Below are 25,127 nucleotides of genomic sequence, written 5' to 3'. Positions count from 1 at the left end.
ACTGTAGAAACTCCACAGCTGTGAGTGGCCGAGTTAGCAGAGATGTTTCCTTCCACCGGTAAGTAATTTTCTAATCAGAATATGCACTATTTATTTTAAAATCAAATAAAGAATATCTGTGGAAAACGATCGTGACAAACACGGATACCAAATCATACGAAATGATTCGGAATACATTGCGGCTTTTACTTGGCACGGTAAAGATCGCGTCGTATGATAACAAGCAATGAATAGCGTCTTCTCATTTTTCTGTTCTCATTTTTCTGTCCAATTTTGTGGTTAGTGATGTTCATTTGATGCAACAGTTCTCGATTCTAATCGATTTTATAATCGAACAGATAAATGATAATTTGAAGGAGCAATTTTTCAGAAAAAAGGCATAGATTTTTTTTGTCATTTAATACGACTTGACCTAGAACTTTTAAGTATTTTAATACAAAGGTACTAAAAATAAATATTATGACATGGACGCCATTAGTTAAAGTGTCATCTTGGGAGTTTTTTAAGAAAACTCCTTATTGCTTAGACTATGTTTGTTTTTTCAGTTTTCCAAGTAACCCGAACATAAAAGGAAAATGGATCGATGCAACGGGACATAAAGATTGATTGATTGACAGTTTCATTACTTTCTTTCGATGGCCTCTCTAGTACGTAGGACATGGTAACTCAATGGGCATATGTAAGAAAAAGCTAAAACACATTAGTTTACTTGTTAGAATATTAAAAGGTTTATTATAACTTTATTTTATCATCCCTCTGTCTATGGTAATTATCATTTTTCTGTCTTGAATCGATTTAGTAATCGATTACGATTCATTTATTTGACTACCTCTTAGACATAGATCTAGTTTGATCTGATTTCTTTCGATTTACTTCGATGGGATAGGACGATACTAGAATCGCCGCGCGAGTGGCGGCCTAATCGATTTAGCGTAAAATGAAATTAACATCACTAAAAAGCGCTCGTGACGTCATAACGCGTCAAGGTCAGTACAAAAAATATGACACGCTTGGTTTTCATACAGATCGCGGTACTTGCGTTGTCTACTTATATATACATGTCTGTGGTGGTGAACTTTTCGAGAAAATCTTGTTAATGCAGTGAAAAGTTACTATTACTCTTGCAAAGTAGTAATTGTTTTTATTACTCTGGAAATGGTAAAATAAAACAAGAAAAGCGTTAAAAAATTAATCAATATAATAATTTTTAGGATTGAAATCCTTAGCACCGATTCTAGAAGAGTCAACAAACCATACATCCATGTTTGGTTGTTCGTTTGGTCGTTTCACATATCCGTAACTGGTAAATCTTTTTCTGTGTTCCGATTTTTTGGATAATAAATACAAGATTGTAACGAAAGCTGAAAAAAGTAAATTAAACTAGATACATTTAAAAAGAAGGAAAAAATGTAGAAGTAATATTTAAATTCAAATTTATACTTACAGATAATCAAAATTTGCATACACACGTTATGCCAATACATTTTACTTCTATGCAACTATGGCGGCTATATTCTATAAAAATGGCGTCCTACTGTGAACAAAGCGTAGCAAATAGTTTTTAATTAACATACATGTTCTAGAGATTATTAAATTTATTTTCAATGCGAATAATTTTACATTTACAATAGTTTTAATGCGAATAATTTCACATAATGCCATAAAGCGCGTCACACACGGTGAAGATACTATAATATTTTATCTTAAGATACTGTTATATTTTATATTACAGTATCTTAACGCATCCGGTATCAGCGTTCGGACCATCATTTTTCTTTTTGTCATTGCGTACTAAGAGTTAAGACTCCTGTAGAACCGCCATCCTGTTACAAATGACCCACAAAATTTCGCGTCAATGTTGAGTAAAATTGAAATAAAATATTTTCTAATTTCCTATTCATTATTCACTATTATCTTAAATTGTTATTTTATGTTATCCAATGTTAATGTTATCATGTTTTTCTCCCGGCGCGGCGTTGTGCAGTCTCTATGCAAAAATTTCTCAAATACGCTAAGGCAATTTTAACATAAAAACTTAACACATAAACAACCACATACATTTCCCATTTAATATTAAAACACCGTAATTATTTTATACATAATTGGATAAATAAAACAACAAGCAATATAGAATTCATTTATTTATAATATGGCATCAGTCATCAACCGGTATTATTACCGATTCAAACCCATTTAACCGATATTCTGTACAATATTTATCGGCTGTAAACTTGGGTTTATTATATTCTGCTGAAAGTATGGGTTCGTTATTTCTATTTCCACATATGGCTCTTCTTTCTTCGATGGTAAAGCCCGGGGTTGCTGTTGACAAGAAACATTATCTGTATTTTATATTTAGGAAATTCGATTTTTGATATTTTTGTGTGTGTTGAGGTTGTTGTTACGAGATAAAGCACCTTATTGTAGTAACATATAAGAGTTATTTTCCCTTACAACACATACCTTAACTTAACCTGTTTTTGAAGGATACACGCTGTTAAGGGATAAAGCTCTTATGGCTCATTCTTCCTTACATTACCTATTTTTGAAGTGAAACGGATGGTTACGGGATAAAGCACCTTATTGCTATAAGGTATAAGAGTTATTTTCATATACAATAATTACCATCCGACATTACCCATTTTGGAAGAATACATATATATTGTTGTTACGGGATAAAGCACCTTATTGCTGTATATCGGCTCATTCTTCCTTCCATTACCTATTTTTGAAGGGATACGGATGGTTACGGGATAAAGCACCTTATTGCTGTATACTATAAGAGTCATTTTTCCATAAAATACATACCTTTCGTTTATTATCATGCATCATACGCATATGTTTGTATATAGACGTCTGCCATGTGAATGTAGCGGGGCATAAAGAGCATTTGAAGCTCTTTGTGTTCGAACGTTTCGTGTGCATCGCCCATACGTGGCCTTTTAGACGTTTTTCTGTCTGTGGATTGAAAATTTTGCATTAATAAATAAAAAAAAGCATGTGTGTCGAGCACACGTGTCCGAAGTGAAACTTCATTGACAAGATTAAGAGATATCCAAATCGCCTTACTCGGTGACCTTGAAATTTTACTCTCAACGCACCTAAAGAAATTTCAACTTCAAAAAAACTGCTCGAGCCGCCCGTGTACGGCTGCTCTAAGTGACACACTTACCTTGTAAGATTTACCACAGATCTCACATAAATGCTCTCCATCCGGTTCCTTTTTGTTTTTTCCTTCGTGTATATTGTTCATGTGAGCGACCATTATTTTCGCTGTTTTGAATGGCTGAAATAGAAAAGTTTTACTTATATATAGCATATTAATAATTTTAATTATGTTTAAGGATAAAAGACATGATGTATAGCGATCCAAAAATGTATATGAAAGAAAGAAAGAAAAATATTTATTGCCACATGTTACACACACTTAACAACTAAACAACTAAATATTACTAAAAAAAATATACAATAGTTTACATGGCAATCGGGTCAGACTCAGCCATGCTGTCGGGTTTTAACACCTGAACAGCGCTGATTTTCAGTCTGCCCGCAAATATTAAAACTTCAAGAGATATACAATACAAATCGTGTCCATACAAAAAATTATCAAATGTTGCCATACTGAACGTGTTTATGAAAATACTGTAGCGCCTCTACGTTTTCTATAGTCATTACCAGAAATTATATAAATACACGTATTTCCATATAAATGATTCGATAGCAAACTTAGTCACAGAGAATGTCTGAGTACCAAACCAAAAATGTCGTCTCAAAGTGAGCAAAAAAACTATTTAAATTGATATTTTCTTTAATTTTAAATTAATTACCTTATAACAAACTTTGCACCTATATTTGATCTGTTTCAAATGGTCCCAGTCGATGTGGTCGACCATACACCATTTGGTTGCAAATCTCTTATCGCAGTAGTGGCAGGCGTGTCTGGAAGGAGTTATTTATTAAAGTATTACAAATAAATGATACAAATTTCATTTCATACAGCTTATTTCAATACATGGGCTATCTTTAATAACAGGTTTTTTTTTAATTGGTAATAGGGAAGCGCTTGACCACTTGATGTTAAGCTGAGATGTGGTCTAAGATGGAACGCGCTTCCCTAGAAGGTACCTGTTCACTCTACGCTTTTTATTACATATTCAATTACAATTCGTCAATTTCGTAACATATTTTATAATTAACCCATTGACCACCGAGCGGCCCGATCGGGCCGAGACACAATAGATTTTCTATTGTGTCTGTGATCCGAGGACTGACGGATTAATTAAAATGTCAAGGAGTTATATTTATTGACTGCTTAATCACTACATAGTATAAAAGAAAATGTAAGATGAATGCTTGGAACTTGGGTATGAACAAAACAGTCCAAATGCGACGGAGCGGCAACGTCGCGTCAGCCGCTCGTCATGCGTTCGTTGTGCGGTGCGGCAACAAACTCATACAACTTGTGCTAGTTGGAAGAAAACAGATATTTTGTCGCGTGACTTACGAATTACGATTGCATGAAGCAGCGTGGATTTGGCAAAATGCAAAATACACCTATTGGCATTTTCAGTTTAAACAATTTAGAGCTAGCGCGCACCACGACTTTATGCAGCGTGATTATTTTATCGCAGAAATACAGCGTATGAGTTACTATGACAATGCGCGCACATGCGAATAAATAATCGCAGCGATTTTAAAATTGTGATTTGTCACATTTTGCTGCGACTGCACGCGACGCGATTGTCGCGAAAATGAAATGCAGAATATGAAATTGTATGGTACCGCGCGCACTGCGATCATAAAATCGCACACTAGGGCCCGGCCGGCACTTCACTTGTGTTTCGTCTGTCCAACAGTAAACATCATAGTGTTATAGGCAAGTTATAGGTATTGTTTGGTAAACATAAACTCAGTAATCTGTCAAAAGTTTGAATTTATTTATTTATTTATTTAACACTTTATTGTGCAAGAAACAAAATATACATAAAGGTTACAATAATAAAAAAAATAAAAAAGCACAAAGGGTGGCCTTTTGGCGGAATTTTCATTCTATAATAGCCAAAGAATTTTTTGGGATACATCCATATCAGAAATATATACCATACATGGAAGTTCATTGTATTTCTGATAAAAGAAACCTTTGACAATTTTATCTGCTGTAAAAGGATGAGTCTAATATTGACGAATTTTCTTTTTTTTTTTCTTCTTATCCTCCGAAGTAGTAAATAAAGACAAGCATCTTGTACGAAATCCATGATGAAAGTGAGTAATGATCACTATTAAATTATCGCTGTGCGCGCACCGTACTCTCTGCGATTTTCTACAGCGCGATATTGAAATCGTGTCGCAAAAATTAAAATCGTGGTGCGCGCTTGGCCTTAAACAATTTGATTATTTTAATTAATTTAGTATCTTCTATTACCAAGTTACTAAAAAGATTGACGGAAAAAATATTGGAATCAAAAATATGTTCACACTACATACTCATGAAGTACCAAGCTACGTCCTATAAGTCCATAGGAATTTTCTAAAGCGCGTGCATTTATTCTTTACTAGCTTTCCGCCCGCGTTTTCAAAGAAAAACCCGTTCCCGTAGGATTTCCGGGATAAAACCTATCCTATGTCCTTTTTCAGGGATCAAAATATCTCTATACCAAATTTCATGCAAATTGGTTCAGTAGTTAAGGCGTGATTGAGTAACAGACAGACAGACAGAGTTACTTTCGCATTTATAATATTAGTATGGATTCTTTATTTCATTTTAGTGTTTTTCATTTTTAATTAATTAATTAATTAATTTAATTATCAAAATAGCACAGATTAAAAGAAATGTTTGAAAATGGAAACGTTTTTGTTATTTTTTTACCCGTTTTTCATTATTTTTTCACTATATTTAGTGCCACAAAGTACCAGGCGCACATAGACTCACAGGAGCGCGCTCTCGGGCACGTGCCGCTTGCTGAGCTTCATGTGGTTGTTGTAGCAGTCGCGGCTCGAGAACGTCTTCCCGCACTCGCGGCACTGGTGCGTGCTGGTTATTGTACCTTTATACTTGTTAGTTAGGTCGATGTTTTAAATGTATTTTCTATTAGTTTGGTCACTTTTTATACGGGATATTTTTTCTTTGTTTATTAACGAAATTTCTTAGTTATTGTTATTAAATAGGAAAGAGAACGAAACTTTCTCTAACCATTTTTGTCAAAAAACGTCACACTATATGAACTCAAAGTACCAGGCGATCATAACTTCATAGGAGTGTTCTAAAGCGAGCGTCCCTATCTTGGTCCCTATAAATATAATATTAGTTATTTATTGTCACAATTTTTTTTCTAATGCGAAATAGCACAGATTAACAAGAAATATTTGAAAATGGAACATTTTTGTTATTTTTTACCCGTTTTTAGGGTTCCGTAGCCAAAATGGCAAAAACGGAACCCTTATAGTTTCGTCATGTCCGTCTGTCCGTCTGTCCGTCTGTCACAGCCGATTTACTCGGAAACTATAAGTACTACAGTGATGAAATTTGATGGGAATATGTGTTGTATGAACCGCTACAAAAATATGACACTAAATAGTAAAAAAAAGAATTGGGGGTGGGGCCCCCCATACATGTAACTGAGGGATGAAATTTTTTTTTTCGATGTACATACCCGTGTGGGGTATCAATGGAAAGGTCTTTTAAAATGATATAAAGTTTTCTAAAAAACATTTTTCTTAAAGTGAACGGTTTTTGAGATATCAGCTCTCAAAGTCGTAAAAAGTATGTCCCCCCCCCTCTATTTTTATAACTACGGGGTATAAAATTCTAAAAAAAATAGAGGTGATGCATGCTAATTAACTCTTTCAACGATTTTTGGTTTGATCAAAGTATCTCTTATAGTTTTTGAGATAGGTTGATTTAACTGTAATTTATTATATTTGCTGCTACGGAACCCTTTGTGCGCGAGCCCGACTCGCACTTGGCCGGTTTTTTTTATTATCTTTTCTGTATATTTAGTGCCACAAAGTACCAGGCGCACATAGACTCACAGGAGCGCGCTCTCGGGCACGTGCCGCTTGCTGAGCTTCATGTGGTTGTTGTAGCAGTCGCGGCTCGAGAACGTCTTCCCGCACTCGCGGCACTGGTGCGTGGTGGTTATTGTACCTTTATACTTGTTGAAGTAAAACTTCTTTAGGCGCGACTAGGGAGTAACTCAGATTTTTTTTCTGACGGAAGTAACGCTGTGTAGTTTCCGCCATTTAAAAATAATAATTCTGATTGGTTGTAAGTATATGTCATATACTACACGCTTCTTGACTTATACGCCAGCTAGTGGCAAATATCATAAATCATAATCAATTAGGATTATTTATTTTCAAATTTTCAAACGGATCAATTGTGAATAGCAAAGTGAATGAAAAATTCAACAGTTTTAAAAACATTATTTTAAATTGCAAAATTTTTTGAAAATCTCTAAATATACTTGTTTATTTATTACTTTTAAAATAAGTAAATTAAAAATAAATTTTCTGACAATTGCGACCACAGAACAGTAAAAACATATAGAAGTGCTTTAATGTCATAATTAGTATGAAAACCAGTGTCGCCAAACCCACACATTTAAACAGATAGTTATACAGTACACTACAAGTAAACTATGTCTTTGATTGGACAGCTTAATTTGAGTAGAAACTGAATTAGGTTATAAATTTAGCATTTAAATATGTACCCTAACGCACCATGTTACGGTTTATTTTAGTATAACACCCCTAGGTATATTAGCTGTTTTGTTTCTCATTGCTCAGAAATTCCAAATTCGAAAACATTCAGCTACTCCACAACAGAGGGCGTTAATTTTCGATAGATATAACTTTGAACCTCAACACATAGAGATAAGGTTGAAATTTGTGTCACTCAACATTAATGACATTAACTTGATATTTATCTGATGCTATGCTCTAAGGGATGTCAGGCGTCAGCCTTGTTAACGATAATAATTCACAAATAAATATTTTTTTGTGCATTTTTTTTTCTTTCTATTATATGAGTATAGTATAATGCGTCACATTTTGGAGTATGTTTATTACTACTAAGTACGTCTTTTCATATTATTATTATTAAATAAAAAACGGAATAGAATAGTATAAATCTATATTTACAAAATACAAACAGAAAATATGCATTATTTTAAATCTTGGAACTGCTGTAGGTTTGATGTATCGGTGGCCTTTGTTAGACTGCTTAGTGCTGTTCGACATCCAGTTAACTCGTCACGTTGCATTTATCCATTTCTCTTTTAAATAAGCCTCTTTGGGAAATCTATAAATAAATTGGTCAAATGAAAGCTAAGGAAAAATAAAATAAAATTTAATATTTATAATGTTTGTCTTTTCTAAAGTATCGATACTATCGATATGCGCCACAATCATCACTAAACCGACATTCGTTTGTTTATTGCAATAATATTCCAGAAAGTCTTGTTTTCTGTTCAATCTATAAAAGTACTAATTTCTTATAACATAAGGTTCATTTTGACTAGATATTTGTATACAATTTTGACAAATTACGACAAGCGAAGTTATAACATAAAATATAATTAAAATAAATAAAAATAAGACTTACCGATGGTATGAAATGCCTCCGTTGCTGATATTATTTCGTCTGCTATCATTTTTGCACTCTAATACCGAACAACACGTCCTAATTAATGAATAAATATGGAAAAAAGATTTGACAGCTGACAACCGACTCGAATATTTTTCTGCGCATAACTGAGAGCAAGTTAGGTGATCTTACCTTACCAGTGACACGTGGGCCACGCCCACATCGCACTTCTATCTACTTTACTGTTCTGTGATTGCGACATTTTATAATATTCAATAACAAGGTTATATTGACATGTGCGTTTTACTTCAATCGCGCGTAAAGGTTACGCACACACTTTTTTAGTTAGGTCGATGTTGTTTAAATGTATTTTCTATTAGTTTGGTCACTTTTTATACGGGAAATTTTTTCTTTGTTAATTAACGAAATTTCTTAGTTTGCATTGTTATTAAATATGAAAGAGAAAGAAACATTCTCCTACCCATTTTTGTCAAAAAACGTCACACTAAATGAACTCAAAGTACCAGGCGATCATAACTTCATAGGAGTGTTCTAAAGCGAGCGTCCCTATCTTGGTCCCTATAAATATAATATTAGTTATTTATTTATTGTCACAATTTTTTTTCTAATGCGAAATAGCACAGATTAACAAGAAATATTTGAAAATGGAACATTTTTGTTATTTTTTACCCGTTTTTTATTATCTTTTCTGTATATTTAGTGACACAAAGTACCAGGCGCACATAGACTCACAGGAGCGCGCTCTCGGGCACGTGCCGCTTGCTGAGCTTCATGTGGTTGTTGTAGCAGTCGCGGCTCGAGAACGTCTTCCCGCACTCGCGGCACTGGTGCGTGGTGCCCGTCTCTCGGTCGCGGTGGTTGCGCGCGTGACGGGCGAGGTTTCGTTTCCATTGGAATAGTTTTCCGCATATCGGGCACGGGTAGGATAGGCCGTCGTGGATTACGCTGGAACGAAATGTTGAGTATTAAGTAAGGATTTATTTATTAAGGCTCATTAGCAGCTATACATCGATGAAATTACATACAAAATACACAAAAAATATAGAACATGATGGACAACCAATAAAAAATGAGCACTGCATGCACTATAAAAAATATGTTACAACACGTTCAATACATTCCAAAATTAGGATAGTTTTATAGACATTCGAATATCTTTTAAAAATGTAGTTTTAAAAAAAGATGATATTTGAACAAATATCTGTCAAATATAGTGATACTTTGTGCGTGAAACCTAACACTTTGTTAGTGACAATGAGCAAGTTTTTAGTATTACCACACCCCGGACACTCCATACAAAATTATCGTTTTATCGAAATATGTACATATCCGTAAACAGCACAATATCTAACCATTTTCTACGAAAAACGATAATCACAAATCCAAAATAATAAAAATACTTTAAGTCAATTTGATTAATGTTGTCAATTCTTCGTTGCGTATCGTCCTTTCAGAAAAATGCGGGCCATCTATAGCGTGATCGTGCGGGGTGAGGTAAGTGTTTAATTTTGGCGGGAGGCGGAGAGTGTCCGTTCTGTAGCGTTTAGCTACTATTATGTATTCTGTCGTATTACTAGCATAAAATATAAGTCACTAGCCGTTACCCGCAGTTTCGATCGTGTGTTCTAAGGCGAATTATGTATTTGGCTGCGGTAAAAAGTAGCCCATATATATCTCTACCCTCCTGTCTACATGCACATATAAATCATACGCTGCCGCGTAGCGAAGTGAAATAGACAAACAAACATACACTATCACATTCATTATATTAATAATGCTGTAAATATTTGACTAACAACATGTACCTGTGTTACTAATAATTAAAAGAAAAAATGTGTGCGTGTACTAGTGTACACACGTAAGTAGTGAAACTTCTTTATTTTTCAAAAAATAATTTACTATATGCAACTTTACAGATATACGTCGAATCACGCGTGGTAAGGATAAGAAAAAGATGGCGCGTAACGGAAAAGTGTCACGCGTAACGAAAAAATGTTACACTAAATTTTTTTCCAACCACGATAAAGAAGTTTCACTTCAAAAATATAATACTCACACATGTGCTCTGTAACTCTTCTGCGAGTGAAACACTTTGTCGCACCCCTTGCACGGTATATACAACATTTCCTTTGGCTTTTCATCCTTTTTGGCGGGTAAAACTCTGAAAAAAGTTATTAATTTTATCAAAAAAACTGAACCGCCATAATTTAAATAAAATCACACGTTAAGCAGTAGCTTTCTAACTTCTGCTTTTATCTAACTATACAAGGTGTCCCTGGTCCCACTGTTGGTATACTAAGCTCAAAGGAGGTTATAGTTTTGCATACGGTGAGTACGTAAAAAATACTTATAAAATTCCAGACGCATTTTTTTTTCAAATAGATGAATTATTAAAACTCTATGTGTACACCCATAACAAGCAACCCACCCAACTTTGCCACCAGCACGTGAGCTATCGTTTAAGATTATGTTTTCATAGACAAAATGCTCACATTAGAGAAGCGATATATGCCGGCTGCGCGAAGCTAGAGAAGAAAACATGGATTTTCAGGAAAAATTTAGCAAAAAATTTTTGACGTAATTTTGTTATTTAAGTATTTTTTACGTGATCAGTGTATGCAAAACTACAAGTCCTTTCGCGCTTAGTATACCAATAGTGGGACACCCTGTATACACACGATCCAGTCGCAACTACTATCTCTTACTATCTCTTACCAACTCTATCTCCTCCTAACTCTTACTCTACTCAATACTCACTTCAAATGGTACTTCAGTCATTTTATTAGCGAATACTTTGCCACAACAGTCGAACTGCGGCTTCTCTTACTATCTCTTACCAACTCTATCTCCTCCTAACTCTTACTCTACTCAATACTCACTTCAAATGGTACTTCAGAGTCATTTTATTCGCGAATACTTTTCCACAACAGTCGAACTGCGGCTTCTCTTACTATCTCTTACCAACTCTATCTCCTCCTAACTCTTACTCTATTCAATACTCACTTCAAATGGTACTTCAGAGTCATTTTATTCGCGAATACTTTTCCACAACAATCACACTGCGGCTTCTCTTCGTGGCATACGTTTTTGTGGTACGCTAGTTTTGATTTAGAACTGAAAAATAACATAATACATATATGAAAGAATACAAACAATTTGATCGCTTCTTTAAGGGTACATAAGACTTTTTGTTTTAAATTGCACGACTCATAATACGAAACAATAGAAAATAGAGAGTACACTACTATCAAAAAATTTGCGTTTGTCTCAGGTTTTCTGCGTTAGTTCAAAATGTTCCACAATCTTGATACAATACTTAAAAAAATAAAATTATCCTAATATTGTCATATTATATTGTACGCCTTTCATTTTTCAAAGTCAAACTCAAAGATTTATTTATTCACTTTTGAAACGTCATTACATATTTTAAACATTTACCACCGATTCGGAAAGCAGTATTTAGTAACTGTTATGACTATTCAAAAGTGCTCCTAGAAGAAGTCTATTTGAATAAATAATGTTTGAGTTTGAGTTCTGAGTAAAATTTTGTTATTAAACTACACTTACCAAAAAGTCTTATCACATTCGGTACAGGAATATCGTTCTATACGTTTAGCGCACTCATGCCTCAGCATTATTCTTTTCAATGTTGTTATTAGACCACATTCTTTACATCTGAAATGAAATAAAAATAAATAAATAAATATTATCTGTATAAAGTCAACAAATTGAAATGTGGGGATAAATAATATTATAACGAATATAATAAATACAATAAAAAAATTACACAAACATACTGATATTATTAAGCTATTGCATAGCTTATATCGCAGGCCTTGAGCGCGGGGACCGAATCCAGAAATTCCGTAACGAAAAAACCTCACGCTCCTCACGGGGACGGGCGCGGAGGTGTGGCTTGAAGGCATAGCATGCAATAGCTTTACCGCGGCAGTCCCCGAGTGTCACACGTCTTTTTTGTATTTTCACTTATCCTTGATAATATTATTATAAAGCTGAAGAGTTTGTTTGTTTGTTTGTTTGTTTGTTTGTTTGTTTGAACGCGCTAATCTCGGGAACTACTGGTCCGATTTGAAAAATTCTTTCGGTGTTAGATAGCTCATTTATCGAGGAAGGCTATAGGCTATATACCATCACGCTACGACTAACAGGAGAGGAGCCACGGGGGTGAAACCGCGCGGAGCGGCTAGTCCTTGATAACTGTACAAAGTTTGAATTAAATCTGTCCGCTAAGTGGGTCAAAATCGAGTCTCTCAAATATGTTACATGTGAGTTTGTTTGTTTGAACGCGCTAACCTCAGGAACTACTGGTGCGATTTGAAAAATTATTTCGGTGTTAGATAGCCTATTTATTGAGGAAGGCTATAGGCTATATATCATCACGCTAAGACCAAGAAGAGCGGAGCCACGCGGGTAAAACCGCGGGGCATAGCTAGTTTACAATATAAGTATGAAATAAATGGAATATTATTACAATCTAGATAAGAAGTGGAATACTCACCGGAATGCTCTTAAATGTCGATTTTTATGTTTCGTTAGGTTTTCCTTATTTATAAAATAACCTTTGCACACGTCGCATTGGTGGGACTTTGCGTCTTTCTGAAAGAAAAAATTTAAAACATAATTTCATTTTCAAAGAGAATAAATTATAGGTAAATTTGTGATTTGTTTTGTCTTCCAAATTGATAAAAAAGAGCAACTATGGAGTTTCTTGCCAGTTCTTCTCCATAGATACTTCTTTCCGAATCGGTGGTAAACATTGAAAATGTGTTATGACGATTTAAAATTCAAATTTGAATTTGAATTTGAATATTCAATGTACAGTTTCGACTTTTACGATTTTACTATATGTATATGTTACCGGAAATGTATGAAATCAAGGAATTGTTAGGAAATGTTTAAAATATTGTTTAATAAACTATTTAATGTATAGATTTCCTAGTTTCCGTGTTTATAATAATTTATTTCACACATTTCTTGCGATTTTAGGAATTACATACATTTCCTAGGAATTTTATAAAATGACGGATTACATACATTTCCGTTAACATAATATAGATAGATATTAAGCTTGTCACTCACCTGACAATGTTTCCCGTTCAAATGTCCATCTAACAACTTCTTAGAATTAAACTCCCGCACACAATCACTACACTTATGTTTCAAACTCGCGAACTCTGCGCTCGATACATCTCTTTCTCTTACCGACTGCATCTCTTCCTCTGTCATAGAGAACTCTTCTACCAGATCTTCCGGTAGGTTATTTTGTCTGCGCGATTTTGTCTGTCATGAATAAATGTCAAAAAATCTTTTTAATCTGTTAAAAATATACTTGAATTAAAACTAACTGACTAAGGGCCGATTTTTCAATGCTTTGTTAAAAGTTATCCGTCCAATAAATTATTACACGATAATATCAAAATGTCACGTAAGCTGTCAAATACAGGCAATTAGGATACGTTTTTAAAATGGTAGTTTTATACATTATTCGACGAATAAGTTTTAACCAAGGATTGAAAAATCAGTCCTAAATTGTGTTTATCTACGAAAAAATTGACAGCCAAACATTTTTTTTAATATAAAAAATATCAGTCAAAACTGGTCCCTGAATATTTGTAAATAAAAAAAATCAATCTGTCAATTGAATGTCGAATTGAAGAATTATTTTCGTGTTAGATAGTCCATTTATCCAGGAAGGCTATAGACTATAGAGTATAGGCTATAAATGCGGGTGAAACCGCAGGACACAGCTAGTTACTATAAATTAGAACAACATGACACACTAGCATAAACAATATACTCATCGCTGCACATTATAATTACATACCTTTTTTCTTTTCCTCTTCTCCGGTTTCTCCTTCTCTTTCTTACTCTTACTATCTCCATCATCTCTTACTAAAACCGATAAGAAAGTATTTTCGTCAGAAGACTGCGTGTCTATTGCCCCTAAATCAAATGTATCTTCGTCTTTTATGAATGTTTCTGAAAATAAAGAAAATTATAAAAATAGGAAAAATATGTAACAATAAAAAAAGTTGTAATACATATTATAAAGAGTTTGTATGTTCGCACTAATCTCAGGAACTACTGGTCCGATTTGAAAAATTGTTTCGGTGTTACATAGCCCATTTATCGTGAAAGGCTATAAGCTATATATCATACTAGCGACCCGCCCCGGCTTCGCACGGGTGCAATGCTGATACTAAATACACTACAGAAAAACTGTGAACGTTGTATATAAAAACATAGCGGCCCGCTCCGGCTTCGCACGGGTATAAAATAGATAGCCGGGCGGCCGGCCGGTACCACCGCAAACGCTACGTCCCGCAATTTTTAAATCTGTAATATCTTCGAAAATATTCACTTAAATCATACGGTGTAAAAGGCCATATAGATCTATATTAAATGAACATTGTATTCAAGGTATTTAATTAGTTAAGGATTAATGCTGTATTGGTTAAAATCGCATCGAAAATCAGCCATTATTTGTCGTAAAAAGTAAATGACAAAAAAAAGTTATTGTGGGTTATCCATAATAGATAGACATATACCATCGCGGACTTTTCTGTAGACCTTTTCAATGTGTATAATACTTAGTACATTATTTTGATAAAACTCGTAGGGTTCAGCCTGCGTTTGCAATGTAAGCGGAAAAAATGTAATTTTTTACGATATCACATTAGAAACCTCAAAAATAACAGTACTTCTCCACAATTTAATGGATGTTATTATACATATAAACCTTCCTCTTGAATTACTCTATCTATTAAAAAAAACCGCATCAAAATCCGTTGCGTAGTTTCAAAGATTTAAGCGTACAAAGGGACATAGGGACATAGGGAATCAAACATATTTTCAACAATTACCACCGATTCAGAAAGCAGTATCTATTGAGAAGAACCGGCAAGAAACTAGTTGCTCTTTTAAAATCATGTCAATATTACAATTTAATTTTACATAGGTAATAATATGTAGCTACATATAACATAATATGCCAAAGAACTGTCCTGTGGTAATTGGGACTATAATACTACATATTACAATAATAATTACCCCCAAAAACATCCACATCAACATCAAATTCCTCCTTCACGTCTGCTACCGACTCAAACTTTTCTTGTTTAATTTCTTCCAAAGCACTGTCTCTACTTGTGTAGCCGATTAGTTTAGTGGTGATTAGATTTGTGGTAGCGTGTTGTGAAAGATCGTAGGGGGAGTTCAGGAAGGTATGCTGTAAGAGATTTTTATTTTATTTTTAGGATAATTTCAAGATGTGTTAAAAAAAAGGCTGGAACTCTATACAATTTAACATTTTAATATTACATCTATATTTAATATTATAATGGTGAAAAGTTTGTTTGTTTAACACGCTAATCTCAGGAACTGGTCCGATTTGAAAAATCCTTTCGGTGTTAGATAGCCCATGTATCGAGGAAGGCTATATCATCACGCTTTGGCCTTGGCCACGGCGACGACGGCGCGACGGGCGGCGCGGCAATTCGCGCGGCGCGGTAAGCACGCCACGGGCAGTTGCGTTCGCCGCCGCGACCAGTGTAGACGAGGAGACGAGATGGCTTTATCAAAGTTAGCTCGACGTTGTTTGGAGAGTAGCAGCTTTTTTGCTCAAGATTTAATGTTTGGAAGATATAGTGGAGTACACGAATTAAATAGAAATCGTGTTACAAACGGAGAATTCCACCAAAAATATGAAAAATATAGGCATGATGAAAAATTATGTTGCGGGTGGCTAGACTTCCAAATAGCTGGTCTAGCTAGAATTTCTGCAATAAAAGCTTCCGTCTCCATTTTCGCGAAAAAAAAACAAACTATTTTTAAATTAAGTTCGCTCCGGGAGTAGTCGCCGCGTCTGCCGCTCGACTCCGTGGCCTGCGCCGTAATAACTCATACATTTGTTTCGATCGCTAGTCGTGCCGCGCGATTCGCTCGGGGAAATTCGCCGGTCGTCTCGCTGGTCGCCGCTGCGCGTGGCATGCCCAGTACATTTCCATACATTTGATTCATTCGCAAGACGCGCCGCCGGTCGCGCCGCGCGAATTTTCGCTATAGCGAATTGTCCGTGGCCAGCACGTAAGACCAACAGGAGCGGAGTACTGTGGGTAATTATTAATTACATAGCCCAATTAAATACATAGGCTATGTGTAGTAAAAACTTAAACTTGACTTACTTTTCTTGAGTAATTTATAAGTATATCATATGACTTTAATATTTGTTTCTGAAACTGCATGATGTTTTTTATACGAGCTAAACACTCCCAACAAACTTGTATTGAAAGGCCATCTGGTACCTGAAAATTGTAGTTGTTAATAAGTAGCATTTCATCCAAATATGTCCAGCAGTTTTTCAGGTGATTTAATTATAAAGGGGAACATCTATTCTCGATGTTACAGCATTGTTATAAGTGTGAAAGTTTTAAATTTAATCATTATACAATTCATGACTAAAAAAAGACTTTTGTAAACTTGCATTACCACATTTTAAAACCAAAAATTAAAGTTTCACCATACTACAAAATTTGCTTTTTAATTTTTATAATAATTAGGCCTTAAAATTTTTGAAAATTATTTTATTCTTAGTTGTTCTGCATCATAATTTAAAAAATATCCAATTTTCCTTGTTCTAAACTACTGCGAATTTAATTAAAATTGAGGCGTAATGGCGGCTCTAAAGATTTCTGTTCCATTCTATTTCAATGTTTCTAAAGATTTCTAACATATACAGTAAATACTAAGTAACTTTTAGCGTTTTTCAAGTCAATTTAAAAACAAAAAAGTATTCCAAATACAAGTATTTATTTACTTACATCGATATCAGCTAATGTTTTAAAACATTCTTTAATTTCGTTTCTGTAAAACATATTCCGATTGTAGTTCAAACAACCAACACATATGCCGTTCACATTATATCCCTCTATATTTATGTCTATTTCCTTCATTTTCGATGTTTTTATTTTGGCTAATTAAATAATATAATTACGAACAAAGGAAGCTTCATTCCTTTCCTTCGGCCATTTTGATAATTTGACAGATACAAACAAAATAGCATAGCCCTGACAAATGACAGATGATTGTCAAACCTTTGGTATTGCAAGATGTAACGTATGTAATTTCACCTAAAATAGTTACAAAATGTGCAAATTATTAACAGGACATTTAAAAATACAATAGTGATTGTTCCTTTGCTGTAATTTGCTATTTGATGACATCGTTGGGATTATTTAACGCATCTGCAGGAAATTCTATTAAAATGTAAGACACATACATAGTTTTTTTTTATTATTTAAACCTTGTTTAAATTCGCTTTTCATTGTCAACTATTATTTGGGTTAAATACTCATAGTATTGATTATTATTTAAATCAATTAGTGGTTACGGTAGCTAGCTACTAGTTACTATTCTGTGGTTTAACGGTAAGAGTACTCATAATTCGTTTGCAAATACCCTCTTACTGTTTCAAACAGATTTAAACGATGTTGACCAATGTTCACTTGAGAACTGCATCGAGTCGAGCTGTATAGACGTGTATATTTGACAGTTCTTATTGTAATTTGAATTGCTTAAATAATAACTATATGCAAACAGTGGATCAATAAATTTGAAAGTGATTATGAAGCATGACGTTGTATTATTTTTTCGGTGTAGGTAGTAATTTAAAAGCTTGAGTTCAAATTTTGTCAACAACTGCAGGTAAGTATGTGAAAATAAAACTAAGTTAATTGTAGATAACAAATTGATTTATTTCAAAAATTCATTTGATATACTTAAATAAAAGTAGAAAAAAGCTTCCATGATTTACATATCAGTCACAATTAACAGTTTTCTATCTATTATTACCATGTAAGTATATTTTAGTGCTTCTAACGCCTTACTAAACCTTGCCCTTAACCTTTTAATCTTTCTTATTCTTATAATGCACTAAATGATCGCATTCTCTCAGTTTCTCAGCCGCTTGTTCTGGTGTAAGATCCCGTTGTGGTTGTGCTAACATTTCGTAACCAACCATGAACTTTTTCACACTAGCGGAACGTAAGAGAGGAGGGAGATAGATTCCGTGAAATATCCAGTGCGGGGAATCCCCTGGGGATGTAGAGGGGCCTGTTGGAGCACCTATAATAGATAAGAAACAATTTACAAATACTAAAAAAGTGTAAGATGAGGAGCACATAGTATAAATACCTACCTACCTATGTAAGAATAAACGTGTGTCTTACTTTTCTATATAATCAATACAAAAGTAAGCTACAACTACAGGAACAACACTACATTATAAACAGTTCAGCAATTTTGGTTTGAATAGAATTATATTTTATTTAGTTGACGAATCACGTTAACACTAAATTAAAAAAGCGGAAACATGTTGATACTGAATGCAAGTGACTTTTTATGTGAGCCAATACAATGTTTACTAGTATTAATTATAACGACTAATGAGTAACGACTAATTTCATCGAAAGCATATGTCTATATTATTATCATGAATACAAGTATCAAAACTAACCATGCCATCCCATGCTATACGGAAAGCTGCAATTGAACAAATTATCAAACTTCGTGTTCAATTGTTTCATTATTTCCGCCAGCGCCGTCTTTTGATTCTCGTTTATATCTGTCATTCTCTGAGGTCTTCCTTTTAGTGGTAACAGCATCGTTTCGTAGGGCCAAGATGCCCAGTATGGGATAACTGCTACCCACTCTTCGTTTTGGATTATTATACGTTCCTTTAACATCGGAAAAATTATTAGTTATTAGTTATTACTGTACTTTTCTATTTTATTTTTATTGTTGTTGAAAGAAATAGTGCAACTAACATTAAATGCCCGACATGCTAATGCTCAAAATAGATATAATAAGATAAAACATACCTTTTTCAATATTTCTTGTTCTACATAATCTGCAAGTAAAGGCTTTCCGTATTTTATGTAGTATTCTTTTTGACACCTGAAAGAAAATACAATAAATTGAATTGTATATTTTAAATAAAATTCTTTTAAAACTGAAATTTCTACATTTTATACAATTTATTGGTTTCTTCGGTATGTTTATAACTCAACAAATTCGTGAATTTTATTTGTATCAAGAATAATAACATAATAAAATTACTTATAGATAGGTAAATACATGCATATTTTTATAACACAGTTGATTGTTTATCAGAAATATTACTCATTCCGAACACAATAATTAATAGTTACAGTATCAGAAGTAGGTGCTGAAATAACTATAAGATACATACGTCCGTATTTTAATAGTACAATTGATATTTTTCAGAAGTATGTACCTACTTATTTTCACTAATTCGAGAATGTAGATGAAAGCCGAAACTACTCACCTTTCCTTAACCCTAGGTTCATTGGGTAAGAAACTAGACGCCCATATCTGACAGTGGGGATGGGGGTTAGAGCACCCCATCACAGCCCCCTTGTTCTCGAATATCTGAACCCAAGTGAACCGCCGACCTAATTCTGTCATTTGGTTGATCCATCTGTAAATAAATTATTTATTTTATTAAGCCACAATTAAAGAAAATTTAATAATTGGTGACTTGAGCTGAAGACCGAGCTCTATGGCGTGCCCTAAGAGAGGCCTATATCCAACAGTAGATGGAAAAAGGCTGAAGAGAGACTTAATGAAAATATAAATAACATAATTTTCATATCAGCGCATGCTAAGTGTACCTACGTGAAGCAAGAAAATTTACCATTTATAGAAAAGCAAAAGTATTTATAGAAACTCTTCTTTGAAATTCAGCCTATTTATAACCGTTTACACATACAATAAATATAGCTATTTGGCTATTTCAGATAAATGTAATATCCATTTAAATAATATGTAATAATTGTTAGTAAGTATGATGAAATGATGACCTTAAAATTATGTTAATACATATTATAGTTATACAACTAATAAACAATTATGGTACTTATGTCTATTGTGTATATTTAATGTATAACTTTCTACTGTGATAAATATTATAAACACTCACTCATCAATCACTGCTCGTATTTCTTTTACAGACATCAGAGGAATCGTCATAGAAGAATCTGGGTGGAAACACATTACCCTGAAAATAAAATTCATATAATAAAACTAGCTTACGCCCACGACTTTGTACGTGCATCCCCGTTTTTCCCCGTTCCCGCAAGAATTTCGGGAAATCCTTTCTTAGCGGATGCCTACGTCCTAACATCTACCTGCATGCCAAATTTCAGCCCAATAAGTCCAGTGGTTTGGGCTGTGCGTTGATAGATCACTATATCAGTCACCTTTGAGTTTTATATATGTATATATATATAGACTAGCGGTCCGCCCCGGCTTCGCCCGTGGTACATATGAAAAATAGATGTTGGCCGATTCTCAGACTTACCCGATATGCACAGAAAATTTCATGAGAATCGGTCCACCCGTTTCACGCGTTTCATTCGGAGTATGCAGACTAACATTGTGACACGAGAATTTTATATATAAGATTATGTTCATAAACATAGTTTCCATTTAAGAAACTACTATTGATAAATAAGACAACGGACGCTTTAAGGAAAGTACATAAATAAATATTTTTAATTATTAAAATAATGTGTTAACCGTTTTTATTGGCGTGTGATTGGCTTATACCTTTAAGATTTTTAGTAGTAAATAGTAGAAGTATTTTTTGCTATTAATTCTTATTAATAAACTAACCTGCAAGTGCCTTTAGCCTGTGACGACACAAATAAGGGATGCTCGGACTCTGGAGGTTCAGGCACTCGTTCCAGAAGCGCGGGAAAATCATTTGGAAATACGTAAGTCGATGTGTAGTTGGGATTTTTCTGCAATCATATACATTTTAAAAGTTATTACTGTTCAATAAACTTACCATTTTGCACAAACCTTTTGAACAGTTTATTTTGTTATTATTGAACTGTAGCTCAGTCTCGAAATGCTTAACTGTTACAAAATTATTTTACAACAAATATATGACAAAACAAACACGTTAATATTAACATGTTATTTTAAATGGCAGTTACCTGGCCATTAGCCCTTGTAGCACCCGCTCTCAACGGGTTATTAGGGTCTGGTGCCTGTTCTTCCGGCGGGTCTTCTGTTTGACCGCTCCACGGGCGCTTGCACCGATGCGGCGACACAAGAATCCACTCATCCTTTAGTGGATTGTAGCGGACGTGTTGGTGATCTGAAATAATATGTTGCTTGATTAATTATTAATTTAACAAATTCAAAAGAAAATATTTAAAGCAGCAATATTAAGAAAAAAGTAAAATAAAAATGCAATTACATATGAGAAGTGTGCTGCAATGAAAAACTGGTACTTAATCAGCATAAATTAAAAAACCTATCCTAATCCTTAAGTCCTAAACCTACGTCTATCGATTATACTTAATTCTATAAACAAAGGAATAATTCATAACAAACAATATCATAAAAATAAACAGAGCATTTTGGATGCAAAACTAAAATATCTATTTCATCAAATTTTACCAAAATATCTGGTAAATCAATGAGAATAGCAACCCTTATTATAGTGATGACCTCTTGACATTGTCAATCAATACCTTAACCTTGTCGCACATTATACATATTATAAATAACATTCGATTTAATTTCAATGCAAATTAAAAATATTAATAAACTTATAAATATAATTAAACTTCCGCCATCTTGTTCAGTTGTTCAAAATTATTGTTCATCTGTGCTATTAATAGATGGCGCCAAAAAGTTTTTTTAAACATGAAAGAAAATGTTAAAGATGAAGGCATTTATCTTGTTCTACATAAGTTATGACAAAATTATAGAATGTATTGTTAGTTTTAATTAAATATTGTTATATAAATATACATAATTTTTATTTACCAGTAGATATAAATTTCTTCATTTTACGAACGTCCCCGCGTCCTACACCGCGTTTACTGATTAGATGATTACAAAATATAATAGTGATGTTGTTAATAGGGAAGTAGTAAAAAACGTCGATACTTTTAATAGCGATAGTTTTGAAAAAGAATCGTTTTATGCGGATATTATTGAATTAAAATAAAAATAATAGTCCCACAACACATTAAAATTCTCTAAAGAGCCTCTGCGTGTTGGACCTGTGTCCCCACGTAAGTTTCCCAAAGGAATTAATAATACTAGTGGTCCGCCCTGGCTTCGCCCGTGGTACATATTTCACAATAAAAGGTAGCCTATGTTCTGCCTCAGGGTCTAAAGATTATCTGTGCCAAATTTCATCAAAATCGGTCCAGTAGTTTATGCGTGAAAAGTGAAAACCATACATACATACATACATACATACAAACCTTTCCTCTTTATAATATTAGTATAGATTATGAATAATTTATTATTAAGTTTATTTTTACTTTACAATTTAGACATACATAGTGTGTGAATTCATTCAAATTAATTAAAATCTCATTTATCGATAACACATTCACCGCACTACGTGTTAGCAATTTACAACACTAATATAACATAGTATAAACGTAGTGATAACCAGAGCAATAAAGTTATCTTTAAAATTGTAAATAATATCGCCGAAAATTGTTTTAGTTCCTTTTATTTTGTATATGTAGGTACACCGTACATACTATATTTTAGACACTTCTATTATAATACCACAGTAGTTATAAATATTATTTTCATAGGTTTTAGTAGACTGTGATAATACTATAAATAATAATCCGTATCTTAAATACCTACTTAAATATAAAAAAAAGTTTCTTACAAAAATTACCTAGACAGCATTTTTGTTTATAAAGTTGGATATTATAATATTATTAAAGTGAAACTTTTATTACATCGTCTCAAACTTTTTGGTCTGTGTAGCGCATGTCGCGTGTATCGCGGCTGCCGAGTAGGTATACCTACTCGGCAGCCGACCGTCACGCGACATGCGCTACACAAAGCAGTGTTCGGAACCCTTCGAACAGTTTCACTTTTACCGTGGTTTCATAAAACCACACAACATTTTTTTTTTCTTTCTTTTTCATTTTGTTGGTATTTGTGAACCTCATTTAAATAGGTACATTATACATTTTTATTTCGAAAAACGATATAGGTGCGGTTAAACTACAAAATATATGTATAATATTTTCACAAAGGTTTTTTACTAAGGCATATTTTATAGTCTTATTTAACTTTTTTTGCTGTTTTGGGCTACTACTAAAATTAAACAGTTCTCATGTAATAATTAAATAGCGCCATCTCGTAGATATGTGCAAAACTACGACGCATATTAAACATACAATGTTTGTAAACGTTAAAATTGTATTAGTTCTAAGATAAATTGTCAGATGGCGCTATTACAAATGACGGTTTCCTAAAATAATCACAGATGGCGCTGTTATTTTGACGAACTTTTTTGGTAAATAATTTTTAATTTCTCAATCTGTTATTTTAGAGCTCTATTAAGTAGACGATTTTTTTTATTAATAAGTCTTTAGTTTCATAATGATTTTTGTAAATAGGGCATTATAGAACATTAATTTGTTACCATAATTTTATAAGTCTACTGGTTAGATCATGGATGTGGAGTGAATTTTATTTTCAGATTTTAATTATTTTACATTGATTCATGCAAGATTCATGCACTCAATTCGATCCTATTAATAATGTTGCTTTTTATCAAGACAAAAATCGCCAACATCTCACAACGCCATCTAGTGTCGAACTAAGGAAAGCTTATAAACTTATAAGGAGTTATTACATAAAAATAGCATAGACTAATATAAATATATTTATTAGTCCATGAAAATAGTAAAAATATATTAAATATCATAACTAATTCTATAATTAATATTCTATACCTTACATAATTTACTTACCTACCTTAAAATTAACAAGTATTCAATTTGTATATTGTAATATAGTGGTACTGCCAGCTGCCAGCTGCCTACTATTGCGAATGAGAGGGAAGTCCGCTTAAAACTTGATTTGACCCATTTAACATTAAAACAGACTTATTTATTTAAAACTTTGTAGGTTTACTTATCAAGTGATATTTGATACTAGGTAGTTACTAGTTTGTGATTATCTGTGATTATATTAATGAAAATTGTTATTATATCAGAGAGTATAACTAATGTTTATGTATTTTACTATTTTTTTTACACACAAAATTCATACTGTTTGTATCTACATCTAGACACCATATACCATATTAACTATCAATTTGTAGTATAAATATTATATTTGTGTATCGAACTTACTGTTCATTCTATAGAACCTTTCTATATTATATTATCATAAACTAGCCGTGCCCTGCGGTTTGTACCTGCCTAGCTTCGTTCCTATTTGTAAAGTTAATGTTTTTGGCAAAATAAATTTTATTTATTTATTACTTAGCGAGATGATATAATATAGCCTATATCCTTCCTCTATTAATCCATCAGTCCTCGGAATCACAGACACAATAGAAAATCTATTGTGTCGCGCCCCGATCGGGCCTTACGGTGGTCAATGGGTTAATGGCCTAAATGCTAAATGGCTAATGGAT

General features: G+C 33.5%; 2 protein-coding genes across 2 annotated transcripts; both read right to left on the bottom strand.

The window, feature by feature from the left end:
* Nucleotides 1-2,133: 2,133 nt before the first annotated feature.
* Nucleotides 2,134-17,661, bottom strand: LOC149895339 (uncharacterized). Its single transcript, XM_090118726.1, has 14 exons — nucleotides 17,446-17,661; nucleotides 16,810-16,929; nucleotides 15,677-15,854; nucleotides 14,451-14,605; nucleotides 13,706-13,906; nucleotides 13,125-13,222; nucleotides 12,173-12,280; nucleotides 11,609-11,719; nucleotides 10,662-10,766; nucleotides 9,338-9,550; nucleotides 3,828-3,939; nucleotides 3,173-3,286; nucleotides 2,809-2,958; nucleotides 2,134-2,322 (listed from the first exon to the last, which is right to left on the bottom strand). The coding sequence occupies exons 1-14, from the start codon at nucleotides 17,575-17,577 to the stop codon at nucleotides 2,194-2,196; spliced, it is 1,926 nt and encodes a 641-aa protein (XP_089974852.1). The 5' UTR covers nucleotides 17,578-17,661; the 3' UTR covers nucleotides 2,134-2,193.
* Nucleotides 17,662-18,449: 788 nt separating this feature from the next.
* Nucleotides 18,450-22,549, bottom strand: Galt (Galactose-1-phosphate uridylyltransferase). The gene is made up of 8 exons (XM_090118895.1): nucleotides 22,487-22,549; nucleotides 21,646-21,809; nucleotides 21,320-21,447; nucleotides 20,625-20,702; nucleotides 19,971-20,123; nucleotides 19,504-19,579; nucleotides 19,140-19,359; nucleotides 18,450-18,748 (listed from the first exon to the last, which is right to left on the bottom strand). The coding sequence occupies exons 1-8, from the start codon at nucleotides 22,506-22,508 to the stop codon at nucleotides 18,531-18,533; spliced, it is 1,059 nt and encodes a 352-aa protein (XP_089975021.1). The 5' UTR covers nucleotides 22,509-22,549; the 3' UTR covers nucleotides 18,450-18,530.
* Between the last annotated feature and the right edge of the window lie 2,578 nt (nucleotides 22,550-25,127).

Source organism: Colias eurytheme, chromosome 31 (assembly GCF_061535395.1).
Source record: "Colias eurytheme isolate Ceu_HAF_F1 chromosome 31, ilColEury1 Martin Lab GWU primary, whole genome shotgun sequence".
Taxonomy (NCBI): Eukaryota; Metazoa; Arthropoda; class Insecta; order Lepidoptera; family Pieridae; genus Colias; species Colias eurytheme.
This window is presented reverse-complemented; position numbering and strand designations above follow the sequence as displayed.